This window comes from Boleophthalmus pectinirostris, unplaced genomic scaffold (genome assembly GCF_026225935.1).
Source record: "Boleophthalmus pectinirostris isolate CB_2022bp ecotype Guang Dong unplaced genomic scaffold, ASM2622593v1 HiC_scaffold_11, whole genome shotgun sequence".
Taxonomy (NCBI): Eukaryota; Metazoa; Chordata; class Actinopteri; order Gobiiformes; family Gobiidae; genus Boleophthalmus; species Boleophthalmus pectinirostris.
In genome coordinates, this window is record NW_026570994.1 from 21,542,070 (window position 1) to 21,558,955 (window position 16,886).

Sequence of the window (16,886 nt, forward strand, 5' to 3'; positions counted from 1 at the left end):
GTGGAACATTCCAGGCAAAGCAAATCACAAGTAAATATGGAAAAGTGACACAGAGCACTAAAACAGTAAATAAATCTAAATTAGTTGGAACTACTCAATAAAATCTTAACTATAAACTTAATAAATTCAGGTAATTTGAAGTTATAGTTATTAGTTTTTGACCAGTATCTTGGCTTAATGCCGTACTGTGGAACATTCTAGAAGAGCTACGTACATAGACCCAGGAAATAAATCTAAATGAGTTGGAAATACTCAATAAAATCAATAATAAATTCAACTTAATAAATTCAAGTCATTCGAGGTCATAGCCATTAGTTTTTGACCAGTACCTTGACTTAATGCCGTACTGTGGAACATTCCAGGCAAAGCAAATCACAACTCCATATGGAAAAGCTGTGTGGAGCACTAAAACAGTAAATAAATCTAAATTAATTGGAAATACTCAATAAAATCAACTTAATAAATTCAACTCATTTGAAGTTATAGCTATTAATTTTTGATCAGTATCTTGACTTAATGCCGTACTGTGGAACATTCCAGAAAAGCCGAAGACCCGGTAAATAAATCTAAATGAGTTCAAACTACTCAATAAAACCGTCTTAATAAAGTAAAGTGATGTGAACTGTGTGTAGCTGTGGGTTTGTGCAGTGTTTTGCCTGCAGCCTGAGACACTCCTCTCTGTATCGCTCTGGCCAACTGTTCTCCTTCTCTCCACCAGGGGGAGGTGTGCCCGTGCCTCCCTTGCCCATCCACTGGTATTACATAATGGCTGCCGGGGGCGCCTTGCTTCTCCTCGCGGCGGCCATCTTGGTAAGGGCGCTGTGCTGCTGTCGACAACACCTGGCCACGTCCAAGAAGAGCCAGCTGTCCGTAGCCTACCACAGCTCGTCCCAGTGCTTCCAGTACGCCAACTGGTCGTCCAGCATGGCGGCGCCGGGGGTCGAGCCGGTGCTAACGGTTCGATTGGACAGTCGCGATCGCCACCGGACCCTCTGCTAAAAAAAAAAACTATGCCCCCAAAAACAAGGACTATTAAGCCAGACGCCCATCCAGCTACATACCTGTTAAACTTGGTCTACAAACGAGGACTTATGCAACGCTTCACTCGGATGTGTTATTATTATTTTTAGATGTTATGTCTAGGGATGCACCGATACCACTTTTTTTTTTTTTTTTTTTTTTTAACCGATGCAGGAGTACTGATACCGATACTTTGACGCCCACGCCCCATGAAAATACACGGGAAACCAGGGCACTCATATCTCTGTGTACGTGATCAAACGTAGTATTCCGGTTTCTTGACATAATCTTACAAATGCGCAAGCTCAAAAAATTATACCGTATTTTTCAGACTATAAGGCGCACTTAAAATCCTTAAATTTTCTCTAAAATCAACGGTGCGCCTTATGTATTAATTCTGGTTGAGCTTACTGACCTCGAAACGATTTTATGTGGTACACGTCGCTCAAAAATCTGTCAATGTTTTAGTACGACAAAACAAAAATGTGGCGGTTTGCTGCAGGTGTTCCAATCAGTGGGAGCAGGTAGAGGGCGCAGTTGGAAAAAGGATCAAAACTAAAACACAACGGACTCCAGGCACTCCAAAGAAGTAAAAATCGCACGAGGAAAAATATAATTAAAAGGTTTTTAACTATATTTTTCCTCGTGTGACTTTTACTTCTTTGGAGTGCCTGGAGTCCGTTGTGTTTGTTTTACTACGACTTTGTTAAACTACGAAGCCCGTCGCTTGATGGATTGTCGGAACATTACGGCTGAAGCTGAACCGCATCAGCAGCACAAGAGGCAAGCTGTATTTTCAGAGCTTATAATTTATGCAAATGAGTCATGTGGTTTTAAGTTTTGTTTCTGTAAAATGTAAACAAATGTGCGCAAAGCTGAATTAAACATGTTATTACTCGATGTATATTCGAGTCGTCCTCGTAGGAACTTAAATGATCCACCCACATTCACATTTATAATCCACATTCACCAAGACAGAGAGGCAACGGCGGACGAATTGCGCTGCGATCTGCCGATGGACCGTTGACGCCTAGACTAAGGATCAGACTCAAGTGTCGTCCGTTTGTTTCGCTTAATGCGCTTTATAATCCGGTGCACCTTATAGTCCCAAAAATGCAAACAATCCTGATATAATACCGTATTTTCTGCACCATTGGGCGCACTCAAAAGCCTCCAACCCCATTAAAAAACGACTGGACACACGAATCCACTCGGCTGTCCCAGTACGACTTCAGTAAACTACAAAGCCGCAAACACACACGGAGCAGACAGCGACCGCGCGGCGAAACACACACGCAGCCACACTCATCACTCCACGCCGACGAGGAACGGAACGGACCGAAAAAAAGCGAGCGCGACGTGCCGCTTCTAGACACGACTGAACAACTGAGTCACTGTGAACACGCCGACAGTCCAGCGATCCCAGACAGCACCCTCCCTACACGCCACAACTGAACAAAGCCCAGAGTCACCGTGAACGAACAAACAAACAAAACCACTCACCCATCACACTGTTGGGTTTTCTTTAAAGTCCCACGCGGTTTATTTGTGAAAAAAGCTCGAAAATAGACCATTCAGTGACAGTGCGGAATATACGGTTTGTTTAATTCAGCTTTGTGCACATTTGTTTACGTTTTACGGACACAAAACTTAAAACCACATGGATCATTTGCATAAATTATAAGCTCTGAAAAAACAGCTCGCTCCTTGTGCGCTGATGCGGTTCAGTTTCTGTCGGACTAAAGGACACGACTCGGTGGAATATGAGTGTTCTTTCTGTGACAGAGGGGTGTTCTGCTGATGGTGAGTCTGTTCAAGTTGGAGATGATCACGTGAAACTTTCCAGAGATCGTACGTTTTTTTGCAAAAGTGTAAATAACTCTCGTCAGACTTGCGAGTTTAACGAGTTTATTGAGGAAGTATCGTATCGGTGCATCCCTAGTTATGTCAGATGCCCTCCCAGCCAGCCGCCATCACTAACGGACCCCAAACACGGACAATTCAGCCAGACGCCCTTCCAGGTTTGAGCTTCCACCACCTGCTCAAATTGGTTCGCGAACACGGACACGCGCAAAGCTTCTGTCGCATTTTGGGCCGATCTTAAAGCCAGACGCCCTCCTGGCAAATTACCACCATCGCTGCCCTGCCACTAACGCTTGGATTTTATTTTATTTTTTAAGCCGGATGCCCTTTCTCGGCTCAGTTATCACCTCCTCTGTGAAAACTGGTCGACAAAATCAGCTGAATTTTATCATTTTTTGCTGTTAACTTATTTAAACTTTATGCCAGCATTGGACGCGCTGCTAAAACTGCCAGGGGGGTTAAAAACGTTGCATGGCGATTTGGCAGATTTTTAAGTCAGATGCCCTTCCTGAACAGCTACTAAGTTCGGTCAACAAATCGGGGCGTGTTTTGGGCTGCATGACGGTGATTTTAACTTAGTTTTAACCCTGTCTCCAAACCGAACGATGTCCCGTGTCGATTATTACGTTAGATTTTGAATTGCTGCCGACTAATTTAAGCCTGATGCCCTCCCTACCTGTCACAATCTGGAATATAAACAATAATAAGTGACAAAAACGGCATGTATTTGGGCGAGTTTTGGACTGGCAAACGCTTTACAAAGATTACACTACTACTGCTGCCCGAAGTCTCTTAAACGTGTGAATTTTTATTAATTTCCAACTAATTTTAAATCGACAAAACCCAGGTCTAAACGAGTGACTAAACCAGGACCGAAACTGGGAACGCGATGGACCTTTTTTTTGCCTTTCAGAAATCAATGTTAAATTCGTTTTATTTTTTTGGGAAATGAGAGGATTTCCTGCCAAAACCCGGCTAAAACAAGACCCCAGAGAGCAGAGCAAAGGATTGTGGGCAAATAAATGTACCGACAACTGTCACATGTTAAGGCTGGCGCCGCCGAAGAGGATTCCTGACACCGTTTTGGTCCCAAACCAACACTTGTTATGCAATAGCTGTCAACATCAAACCGCCAGACTCGCTATTTTCAGCCTCGGCTACAGAAACCAACACACTACACCAGTTCAAATAACTTTCATTCGTGAATTATTTAAAGGTGCACTGTGGAACTTTCCCGGCTGAGGCTCTGTCACCTGCTCGTCTCATTAAAATGTTATCGTTTTTTGCCTGGAATGTTCCGCAGTTTGGCATTTAAATCATAAATTACGCATTTATTCAATAGCTCTGCAACTTTTAAACAAATAATCACCAATAATTACCAAAGTAGTTGTATTTTCATGATTAATATGTTTTAATTATTTGGACTACAGACTCTAAAACACAAATTAAATTATTATTTTATAACAAACTGGCTTTTTTAAATTAAAAAGTCAAAGATTCACCAATACTTTCGGTCATCGCGCAGTTCATACTGGGAAGGATTTTCTGAAAAAGTGAGCATCAAACCTCAATATTTGATTTTTTTGGGATGCATCTATTGTCAAAGTCGATCTTTTCAAGTCTTTTGAACCATATCACTTTTGTTTCTGGTTCTGATATTGTCATATTTTAGTTTTGGGATTCAGGTTGTTGGATCCTAAAAGCGGAAAACGGCTTGAGAAATTTGTTCGTGAACTCCGTAATCAGATGTGTGTGACTGCAAACCTCTGTTCAATTGAAGTTGAAAAATAGTGAAAGGTGAAGGTGATGGGCAGGATTGATCCACAGGAAGAACCAAAAAGGTAATCTTTGGCTGCCGAAGAAATCATCCCGAGTTTGCAGAGAACATTTTGTATGTGGAGCGACGACAAAACAAAATCCCGATCCCTCGCTCAACCTCGGTTACGAATTTAAGTGAAAAGCACCAACTGTTCACCAAGAAACACCTTCCACTGCAAAGAGACCAAGACGTGATGTTGCTGTAAAACCACAAGAACAAGAAAGTGCAGCTCAGTCTGTTTGTCTTCTGCTCCTCTCCATTAACAAACGGGATTTTGTTTTGTCGTCTCTCCACATACAAAATGTTGTAAAGATCGGCTTTGACAATAGACGCATCCCACTGGGAAATCAAACATGGCGGATTGATTTGATGCTCACTTTTCCGGAGGACCCTTCCCAGTATGCATTGGGCGATGACCGGAAGTCCAAAATTCGCGAGACATGTATACACTTGATTTAAAAGCCCCCAGTCTCTGTATTTCAACATTTATGAAGACGAGACACGAGATTGGATCTATAAGAACGGAACAAGACGAGATTTTGACGTTATTTAGTCTTTAACAAATACATTTTGCATTTCAGTTTCCAGTTTTAGCTTCACCTTTTTTGATTTACTTTATTTAATATTTCTGCTGTCGTTGTAGCTCTGCTTTTTTGGGTTAAATCCTCAAAAATTTAAACTCACCAGTACTCACTAGGTTTTTCAATCCAATCGTAAAAATATGAGGAAAAAAATCTTTAACTTGACTATCTAATTACTAAATAATCCTTCAGAATACTGGTTTGGTGGAAATAAAAGTTTTAATCTGTTTTGTGGGACATTTCATGCAAAAAAAACAAGATGTTTTCAGACCTTCCACCTAAAATCGTACACACTGAAATATTACATTTATTTTTTTTATTGATATTTAAACCAAGACTGACCTAAAACGTGTAAGTAATAATTAAATCTTATGTGTTAAAAGTGAAATGTTACGTAAACACTCTCACATTCTATTTACGAGTTGATGGCCGACCTAAAAAGAGGAAATTATCTAATTTAAAACACAATTTTAAAGAACGAAAAAATCTGAGATACAAGGTCAAATAATGCAGCTTCAATAAGTAAATTTCACTTAATTACTGAAATATTCTAAGTAGCATTCATTCATTTTTTGCAGTGACTTTCTGTTAAACTCAATATTTCGAGGACTTCTTCCAAACCATAAAAAAAAAATACAACATTTTCCTTTAAATTGTTTATCGCTACGACAACGGTCTGGTCTTCCCATCATCCCGAACCTCCTGGATTATTAAAGAAAGGCCGTATTACATTAGGTTCTATTTGAGTCCGGCTTATAGGAAGTCCGTTCTGAAACGCATCGGTTTTGTGGGCGTAACGCGATTAGAGCCGTTGGAACGACTGCACAGACTCAACTCATCTTAACGATATTATTTTGGTTTTTACATTATGTCAGAATAATGTGATTTGTGCGGTGATGTCAACTCAAAACGACGACATAATGACACAACGGATCAGGGTCGAGACAGGAGCAGGACAGAGACCGGCTCAAAGGGAAAGTGACAGGTTAGGGTTTGCTTAAAAACAAAAAATACAGCAATTTTTTAAGTTGAATATGTTTCTTCATAATAGAAAATGATGAAACTGTACTAAAGAATTCCACAATTTCCTGTAGTTTTCAGCATATTTTCACAAATTGAAAACTAATTTATATTTATGACATAACGCTACGAACAAATTTGAATGGGCCAAACTACAAACACCATGTAAAAGTTCAATACGTTTATTTTAGAAGTTTTTGAACTAAGAAATTTCACCAATTTTTTGTCTGAAAATTCTATTTGCGTCACAAATATTTGGTGTGTTATTTTTCAGTATGGACAGGACAAGATCTCATGCCACAAGATCAAACTCACATGAGAAAAATGATCTCATGAGATATTTTTCTTCCTTTACCCTCACGCTCTCCTCTGGGTCACATTGACCAGAAGAATTTTTTTTTTCCCCCACTCTCTTGGAGCGTGTTACCTTTATTTACCTTGGGAATAAACTGTGCACTAAAAAAAAAAAAAATACATAAATAAATAAAAAGTTAAAGCTGGTGAGTTATACAGTTTGAGAAGCTGTAGTTCCAAAAACCAGGACAACAATTGTGCTAAAACATGACATAAAGTAAAAATAGTGAAGCCAAAATTCATTTTCACTTCCTAATTTAAAACGACGACATCACACAGGGGAATACCACAATTTTCAAGCAATTTTTAGCATTATTTTCACAAATTGAAAACTAATTTATATTTAGAACAGGTATCACACGAACTTAACACTATGTACCAATTTGAATGGGCCAAACAAAGAACATATAAAAGTTCATTACGTTTCTTTTAAAAGTTTTTAATGAAGAAATTTCACCAATTCTTAGTTTGAAAATTGTATTTGCATCATAAACATTTGGTGTATTAATTTTCAATAAGGACGGGACAAGATCTCGAGAAGAAAAGTTAAAAGCTGATGAGTTATGTCATTTGAGAAGCTGTAGTTTCAAAAAGCAGGACTGCAATGATCACTAAAGCAAAACAAAAACCGTGAAATCAAAATTGTGAAATGATTACATTGCGTTTTTATTACAAATTATGCCAATTTCCATGACGTTTCCAGGATTTCCATGACCGTGGGAAACCTAAATATTCACACACCACAATCTAAAACAGAATCCAAAAAGACAATTCCCAAAAAAAACCAAAAAAACTACACAAGTTTAAATTTCATCCGACACTACAAGATTTAAAAAAAACATTTGGCGTATTTAGTCGGCGTAGATTTAAGCCAGATGCCCTTCCCTGAACAAATATCAAGTCTTGGATTTGGTTCAAAACGTCTCTGGATCCTCTTCTTCTGCGCCTCCAGCCTCGACGACTCGACTGTCACCGCAGCTGAAGTGTTTTTGTATTTATTTATTTCAATCCTGCATGTTCACCATCTACGATCTCTGACGACACATTTGGACTAAACTTAATTTGTCGTCGTCGTCTTTTTGGCAATAAAATGATCAGGTTTTGATGGACGGAGCCGCCGTTTTCAGCTCGACACGCTGCGTTTTTGTTTTGTTTTTTTAATATGGTCTTGTGTTTTTTTGGGGGGCGGTGTAAATACGGCCAACTGTCGCCCGTCGTCTGCGGCTCATCTATAATCCTACATCTCCCACAATGCATCGGGAGCAGCTGGGCGCCATAAGGAGGATGTTCTGTGCAAACGCAGACGGGAGCCAAGAGGAAGCGGCGAGAGCTCGAGCTGTTTGACAGATTAGAGGCGGCGGCTTTCGGGCGAGACGCAAACAAGCGACGGCGTTTTAAATTTCTGCACAACGTAAAGTGAAACAGAGAAACTAGAAATGTACACGACAAAAACTCTCAGAACGATTACGTAAACAAGTGGGCAAAGAGAGTGTGACGTAAAATCTTCATGGAGTTTAGGGGTTTTGAAAATTTTTGAACATCAATCTGTTCCTAGAATTTTTTTTTTTTTTTTACACGTGCCAAAAACTCTCTAAACCAGGTTTGGGCAAACTTTTTGACTCGAGGGCCACAAAGGTTTTAAATCCACCTCATAAGAGAAAAAAATATAAGGGTTAGGGTAATAACTATTACGTAAAGAAGTAAAATGTGACGTAAAATCTTCATGGACATTAGGGGTTTTTGAAAATGTTTTGAAAATCAATCTGTACCTAGAATTTTTTTTTAAAACTTGCCAAATAAAATTCCATCAGAAATTTCATGAAATTCAAAAAGCTCTCAGAAATATACAGGGTTCTCACTCTTTTTCACTGACATAATTTCCAAATTTTCCATGAACTTTTTCATGACCTAAAGCAGGCATGTCCAAACTACGGCCCGTGGGCCAAATGCGGCCCTCGGACAAATTTTTCTTGGCCCTCAGGCTTCCGGGTGAACTGGCCCAAATGAACCTGCATCAATTAAAAACCAAAATTAAAACTTTCTACATTGATAAAGCGAGTATTGAATATTTAATGTTTGGTTTTAAAGATCTTAGACGACGGCTCATTTTAACGTCTTTAAACATGCACATATTTTAATTATTCACTGTTTTGAGCTCCAGACTACGGCCCTCGATCGACCCTCTGCTTCGTCTGTGTTTACAAATGTGGCCCTTGATGAAAAAAGTTTGGACACTCCTGGTTTTGTGTGTTCCGATCCCTGACGTCGTCGCCGAAGAGAAATTAAATTGATTTGAATGAATGAATGTTTACTCGGACAGTAATACACAGAACATAAATTAAACAAAACACAAATACATAGATATAACATAAAAAGTAACATTTTCTATTCTATAATAACAGGCAAAATAAATGTTACGCCGAATTTTCCTTGTGTCCAAAAAAGGAGTGGGAGGAAGTAAAAACTTATTTAACCCCACCCCTTTTTTCTACCGTCCCAAATAAACAAAGAACACATACCGACTTCTCATTTCCTGTACATTATAAGCAACAATTGCACAGTACCCGCATTGCATTACACTTTTTTTAAACCGAGTCTTATTCCTACACCTGCTGGCCTCGGTGAGCTTCATTTGTACGACGTCACGCTCTTTAAACATCCACTTCTTCCTTTCTCTCTTTGCTCTTTGCTCCGTATCGTTTTGCCATTAGTAAATTGCATCCACAGGTTTTACAATACACTTTACCACGGAAACTTAATTAATACGAACAAAGTGGCAGTCAGCAAAACTCCGCTTGTTCTTTATCAGCAAAAACCTATTTCATTTTGTCCTCATTTCGCTGCAGACACTCCTCTTGGCACCCGGCGGCTCAATGCTTTTAAACGCTGCTCCGTCCCCCCCCCCCCCCCGCCATCTCGCGCGCCAACTCGCTAATCGGAGTAATTAGTTAATGGGCTGATAACATTTCTTAAAGCTACAGTAAGCACTTTTCCGTCCCGTACACGCGACGCTCTGTAAGGTCCAAAACGGTTGCCAAGCCTTTTCCTCCTCCTTCTTCTTCTTCTTACTCTGGGATGTAAAAATATATACGCATCGGCCATCGGAGTTCACGACGCTCCATCGAGACCCGTGCCTTGCCAAAACATCTCCACCATTTTTGACTCGGAGCCAGAGAGTCCATCAACAAAACGGCAAACTTTTTACTTTTACTTTTTACTTTTCCGAGGGTCCTATATTACGCCAGAGCCGGGACACGTGACGGGAGCGGTGCCAGTTGGGGAGCGATGCCGGGGTTCGTTTCGCTGGCTCGGCCCACGTGTCGTTCTCGTTCGTTCAGTCAGTCGTTTTTCAAAATAAAATGAAAAATAAGAAAATGGAAATAACAGTGATTTTCTTCGTTATTTGTCTCCAAAACTAAAATGGAAAAACGGATAATGATTTGGTGTTTTAGTTTTCGATTTTGTGTTTAAATGAAAAATGGAAAAAACGGATAATGGACTGAACCAGGACTGAGACCAGGACCAAACCAGGACCAGGACTGAGACCGGGACCAGACCGGGACTGAGACCAGAAATGAGACCAGGGCTGAGACCAGCTTAGTCCTGGTTCACTGACTGAACCAGGACTAAACCGGACTGAGACCGGGACCAAACCAGGACCAGGAGTGAGACCGGACTGAGACCGGGACTGAGACTGGGACCAGACTGGGAGTGAGACCAGTTTAGTCCTGGTTTAACCCTGGTTCATTCCTGGTTTAGTCCTGGTTCAGTCCGTTATCCGTTTTTTCCATTTTTCATTTAAATACAAAATCAAAAACTGAAAAAAACAAATCATTTTCAGTTTTTTTTTTTTTTTTCATTTTGGTTTTGAAGACAAATAATGAAGAAAATAGTTGATTTTTCATTTTCTTATTTTTGGTTTTATTTTAATCCTCGCGTTCTTCTCGGGGTCACACTGACCCCAAGAAAAACATTTTTTTTCTTTCCCGCTCTCTGGGGGCAGGTCAATCAGACCCAAAAATTAATTTTCTCGCCTGGTGAGAATTGATTTGAAAATAAATTTTTGGTCTGATTGACCCACCCAAGAGAACGGGAAAGAAAAAAAAATGTTTTTCTTGGGGTCAGTGGGACTCGAGTAGAGCGTGAGGGTTAAAAACAAATGAACGAACGACACACAGATTTTCCTCCCCAGTTTTTCTTTTCTTCCTCCTTCTTTTGGCTGACACAGGATTCAAATCTGATTAATTGCGCCCTCTGCTGGTGTTTTAATCAACCAATTTCACACCAGTTAAGTTATTTAAGTCAAGATTTTCAATTAAACCGTAGAAAATCTCAATGCTACGGAGTCCAAAATGGTTCAAAACGGCGCCGCAATCAGATCGAAAATGATAAAACTTCCTCTACAAAGTCAAACCGATCCTTTTCTTCTCCGTAAAAGCTGCTAAACCTGTCGTCTTTTGTTTGGGCGCGTTAAAAATGTGAACTTTTATCAGAAAGCGTAATATAGGACCTGAACTCAACCACTGTCCAAACCTGCCCCGTGTGTTTTCAACGGAGAAGTCTGCGTAAAATCCGTGTGTCGTTCGTTCATAAAATAAAACCAAAAATAAGAAAACATAAAAACAACAATTTACTTCATTATTTGTCTCCAAAACTAAAATGAAGAAACAGATAATGATTCGGGTTTTTTTTTTCAGTTTTTGATTTTGTGTTTAAATGAAGAATGGAAAAAAAATGGATAATGGACTAAACCAGGACTAAAACCAGGACTGAACCAGGTCTCAGGTCCCGGTCTCAGGTTCCAGTCCGGTCTCAGGTCTGCTCTGGTCTCGGTCTCAGGTCCGGTCTCAGGTCAGGTCTGATCCTGGTCTAGTCTCGGTCTCAGTCCTGGTCTGGTCCCGGTCTGGTCTCGATCTCAGGTCCGGTCTGGTCCCGGTCTCAGTCCCAGTCTGGTCTCGATCTAGTCCCGGTTTGGTCCCGGTCTGGTCTCGGTCTCAGTCCTGGTCTCAGTCCCGGTCTGGTTCCGTTTTGGTCCCGGACCTGGTTTAGTCCTGGTTTAGTCCTGGTTTAGTCCTGGTTTAGTCCTGGTTTAGTCCGTTATCTGTTTTTTTCCATTTTTCATCTAAACACAAAACTGAAAAAAATGAATCATTTTCAGTTTTTTCATTTTGGTTTTGGAGACAAATAACGAAGAAAATTGTTTTTTTTTTCCCATTTTCTTATTTTTGGTTTTATTTTGAAAAACAGACGACCGAGCGACACAGATTATTGCGTAAACACTGTGAAGGAGTTAAATGTTGATTTCGATGCATCTTTATTGAATGAACAGTCTTATGCCACAGTTTGTTAATATGTGACGTGTGTTTGACTTAAAATGGATCACTAATCACGAGTCTTTTGTCGATGAATAAAGTCATATTTTTGTATAAATGTTGTTTGTCTTTACTTCAAAATGTACAAATTATTCAAAACGCTAGAAAAGTCACATTGAAAAGACGGAAATGAAGGTTTTTCTGAACGATCTGGAGCTGGATCAGAACAAAAATAAAAGCACAGAGACGAATATTCAAAGTATTGGAGTATTTCAAAATAAAACCAAAAATAAGAAAATGAAAAAACAACTATTTTCTTCAACAAAAGTTTTAGATTTTGTGTTTAAATGGATAATGGAAAGAAAAAAAAAGATAACTGCTGTTTCTTGTTTCCGTGACTTAAACTGATGCCAGACTGAACCAGGTCTAAACCAGGACTAAACCAGGACTGAACCTAGGACTAAACCAGGACTGAACCTAGGACTAAACCCGCCCTGAACCAAGTCTGAACCACGACTGAATCAAAGACTAAACCAGGACTAAACCAAGACTGAACCACAACTGAGCCAAGGACTAAACCAAAGACTAAACCAGGACTGAACCTAGGACTGAACCAGACCTAAACCAGGACTAAATCTAAGACGTTCCAGAACCTAGGACTGAATCTAGGACTGAACCCAGGATTAAACCAGGGCTAAACCTGGACTAAAACAGGACTAAAAAGAACTGAACCCAGGACTAAACAAGGACTAAACAAGGACTAAACCAGGACTGAACCAGGACGAAACCAAGACTGATCCAAGGACTAAACCAGGTCTGAACACAGGACTGAACCAGGTTTTCGTTTTATTTTGAAAAACGAATGATACGTGGATTACCCATGGACTAGAGCTGGTATCATACAGAAGTTGCCGATACGATACACACCTCGATACAGTGCACTTTTAATTCAATACAGTTCAATAAAAATAAGTACTAAATCATGTCTGTGACATTAAGTCTTTGCATAAGAAGTGGTTTAACAAATTTCAGACGAAACACAATCATTAAAACAGTGAAAATATCAAATGTGTTGCATAAACAAGTTTCAACAAAAGGGGTCACAACAAACACAAATGCAACAACACGACAAAAAGCCACAACAAACCAAAAAAAGCCACACCGGAAATGACCGCGGGACTCTATTTTAATGCAAACACCGTAACAAATACAAACGCAAAAGCCACAACACATGAAAAGCCGAAACAATTAAAAAGCCACAACACATTAAAAAGCCACAACACAAACGCAAGAGCCACAACACATTAAAAAGCTGCAACAAATTAAAGAGCCACAACACATTAAAAAGCCACAACACATTAAAAAGCCACAACACAAACGCAAGAGCCACAACACATTAAAAAGCTGCAACAAATTAAAGAGCCACAACACATTAAAAAGCCACAACGGAAAATAGAGTCCCGCGGTCATTTCCGTTGTGGCTTTTTGTTGTGTTGTGGCTTTTTTTGTTGTGTTGTGGCTTTTTTTTTGTGTTGTGGCTTTTTTTTGTTGTGTTGTGGCTTTTTTTGGTTTGTTGCGGTGTTTGCGTTTGTTGTGACTCCTCTCGGCTTCCGTAAGTTTCCTTTCTCTAAACAAACAACAAAGTGTAGCTGTAACAAAATAATTGAGTAAAATAAACCAAAAATACTCTTGGCGATATATCGATACAGCAGCCCACGATATCGATACTGTATCAGCACATTAAAAAATACGATATATCGATATTTCAATATTTTCCCCCAGCCCTAACATGGACCACAGAAGGATTACACAGAAAGTTCTACCATTTAATGTTGAAAATCACAGTATATTGTCTAAAGAAAGTGTTTTTTTTATTTTTTTTATTGAGTATCGAGTCTAAAAATCGAGTTTGAAATGTTAGTATCATCACAGCGCTGGTTTGTGGAGAGTTGGTGGTGTGTTTAACTGTGATCTTCATTTAATTGGAGCCAAATAGATTTTTTAAAAAGTCCATGTTTTATTTTTTAGACTGTTTCTGGTGTTAATACTCGGAGTTTAAACGTTGCATTTTTTCTATTTTGTTCCAGAAGTGAGAAAACCAGTGGAGTCTGGAGACGGACGACTGTTCAGTGGAAGAAACTCGCTCAACGGAGGTAGAGTTTTCCACATTATTTTAAAGGGCGAGGGCCTGAACAGCTCTACGGGGGATTTATTGTTCTAGAAATATCCAAACTTAAAGCTCCTATATGACGCAAAATGTTCTCTTGAGAGGTTTAAGTCATAAAAACACAGAGCCAGAGTTGTGTTTTGTTTCATTCACACGTGTTTGAGAAACTCTCCGAAGATCAAAATGAACTTGTGATGTCATGAAGTGGTGGTTTTCATCTCCTCCTTTCACCTTTAGGAGAGATTCAAAGGGTTGTGATTCTAGTGAAGGTGTGTAGAGTTTAAAAACACAGTGGAGCAAACTGGTTCTCACTCAGAGGCTCTGTTAAATTATTCCATAAATCCGTGTATCATTCGTTCATTCAGTTTTCAATATAAAACCAAAAATAACAACATGAAAAAATAACTGTTTTCTTCATTATTTGTCTCTAAAACCAAAATGAAAAAACAGATGATTCGTTTTTTTCAATTTTCGATTTTGTGTTTAAATGAAAAATAACGTCTGTTTCCCGTTTACGTGACTTCTGTGACTGCGATGCCGGACTTTTACACTGCATACGGACTGAACCAGGACTGAACCAGGACTGATCCAGGACTGATCCAGGACTGGGACCAGACCGGGACCAGACCGGGACCAGAGCGGACTCGGAGCTTTGACTCCGAGCCTCCACAGGGTCTAAGCCTCAGCTTCGAGCTCCGGCCCTGTCTTGGACTCTGAGCCTCTGGTCTGGTCTCAGTCTGGTCCCTGTCTGGTCTCGATCTGGTCTCGGTCTGGTCTCAGTCTCAGTCCCGGTCTGGTCCCGGTCTGAGTCCTGATCTCAGTCTTGGTCTGGTCCCGGTCTGGTCCCAGTCTCAGTCCCGGTCTGAGTTCCAGTCTGGTCCCAGTCTGGTCCCGGTCTGGTGTCGGTCTCAGTCCCAGTCTGAATCCTGATCTCAGTCTCTGTCTGGTCCTGGTCTGGTCCCAGTCTGGTCCCAGTCTCTGGTCCCGGTCTCGGTCTCAGTCCTGGTCTGGTCCCGATCTCAGTCTCGGTCTGGTCCTGGTCCCAGTCTGGTCCCGGACCTGGATCAGTCCTGGTTCAGTCCGTATGCGATGCAAAAGTCCGACATCACAGTCACTGAAGTCACGTAAATCCGTTTTTTTTCCATTTTTCATTTAAACACAAAATCGAAAACTGAAAAACGAATCATTATCTGAAGAAAACCGTTGTTTTTTCATTTTCTTATTTTTGGTTTTATTTTGAAAAACGAACGATACGACATCAGGATATTTCAGTTATCGTCGCGTCTCTCGTGAACACGTCCCGCTCTAACTCTGGACCGGTTTGTTTCCGCAGGCGTCCCGTTCTCCGACTGGAACACGCCGTCGCCGTCGTCGGACCCGCCCGTCACGCTGGTGTCGGAGAAGGACAACTCCTGGCTGTACACGCTGGACCCCATCCTGGTGACCATCATCGTCATGTCGTCCCTGGGCGTCCTGCTGGGGGCCGTGTGCGCCGGGCTGCTCCTCTACTGCACGTGCTCCTACAGCGGCCTGTCGTCGCGGTCGTCCACCACGCTCGAGAACTACAACTTCGAACTGTACGACGGCCTCAAGCACAAAGTCAAGCTCAACCAACAACGGTGCTGCACGGAGGCGTGAAAACCCAACGGACGTTTTGCGGAACTGTGTCGGTAAAGACGGACGGACGCGAAACGGAGTCATGACGTTCCAGCCGATCGAATCTGCGGCTCGGAAGCGTGAACGAAAACGAAATCTGGACACACGGTGGACGTTTCGAATCCGTGTGTCGTTCGTTCAGTCGTATTTCAAAATAAAACCAAAAATAAGAAAACGAAAAAACGTCAAACAACAATTTTCTTCATTATTTGTCTCCAAAACCAAAATGAAAAAAAAAATTAAAAACAGATAATGATTTGTTTTTTTTCAGTTTTTGATTTTGTGTTTAAATGAAGAATGGAAAAAAATGGACTGAACGGACTGAACCAGGACTAAAACAGGACTAAAACAGGACTGAACCAGGACTAAACCAGACGTGAACCAGGAGGACTAAACCAGGACTGCACTAGGACTAAACCAGGACTAAAACAGGACTGAACCAGGACTGAACTAGGACTGAACCAGGACTGAACCAGGACTGAACCAGGACTGAACCAGGACTGAACCAGGACTGAACCAGGACCAAACTGTTCTCAATCCTGGTCTGGTCCCGATCTCAGTCCTGAACTTGTCCCCATCTGGTCCCGGTCTTAGTTCCAGTCTCTATTCTCATCTGGTCCTGGCCTCAGTCCCAGTCTCAGTCCTAAACCAGGACCTAACCAGGACTGTCAGGTGATCAGGACTGAGAACAGGACTGAGGCCGGCTTAGTCCTGGTTTAGTCCCAGTTTAGTCCTGGTTCAGTCATTGATCCGTTTTTTCCATTTTTCATTTAAACACAAAATCGAAAAACTGAAAAAACGAATCATTTTCTGTTTTTTCATTTTGGTTTTGGAGACAAATCGTTTTCGTTTTTCGTTTTCTTATTTTTGTTTTGTTTTGAAAAACAAACGAACGAACGACACATGGATTATTTTGTGGAATATCTGTAAAGAGACGCTTTGTGGATAGACACGAAACAGCGGACAAAGTTTAAGCAAATTTTCTACCTACAAAGGAAAACGAAATTTGGACAACAAACCTCGGCGATTTTGTGGAACTTAAACTGTAAAGACGGTCACTTTCGGAATCACAAAACGTCGGACAACGCTCAATC

At 40.7% G+C, this 16,886-nt stretch overlaps 1 protein-coding gene across 1 annotated transcript in view; it reads left to right on the forward strand.

Moving 5' to 3' along the window:
* Nucleotides 1–15,774, forward strand: part of LOC110168349 (neuropilin-2-like) — a 186,401-nt gene extending 170,627 nt beyond the window's left edge. The window contains exons 17-18 of the mRNA XM_055163701.1: nucleotides 14,057–14,122; nucleotides 15,470–15,774. Coding sequence (XP_055019676.1) covers nucleotides 14,057–14,122; nucleotides 15,470–15,774 — 371 coding nt within the window. The remainder of the gene's footprint in view (nucleotides 1–14,056; nucleotides 14,123–15,469) is intronic.
* The last annotated feature ends 1,112 nt before the right edge of the window (nucleotides 15,775–16,886 follow it).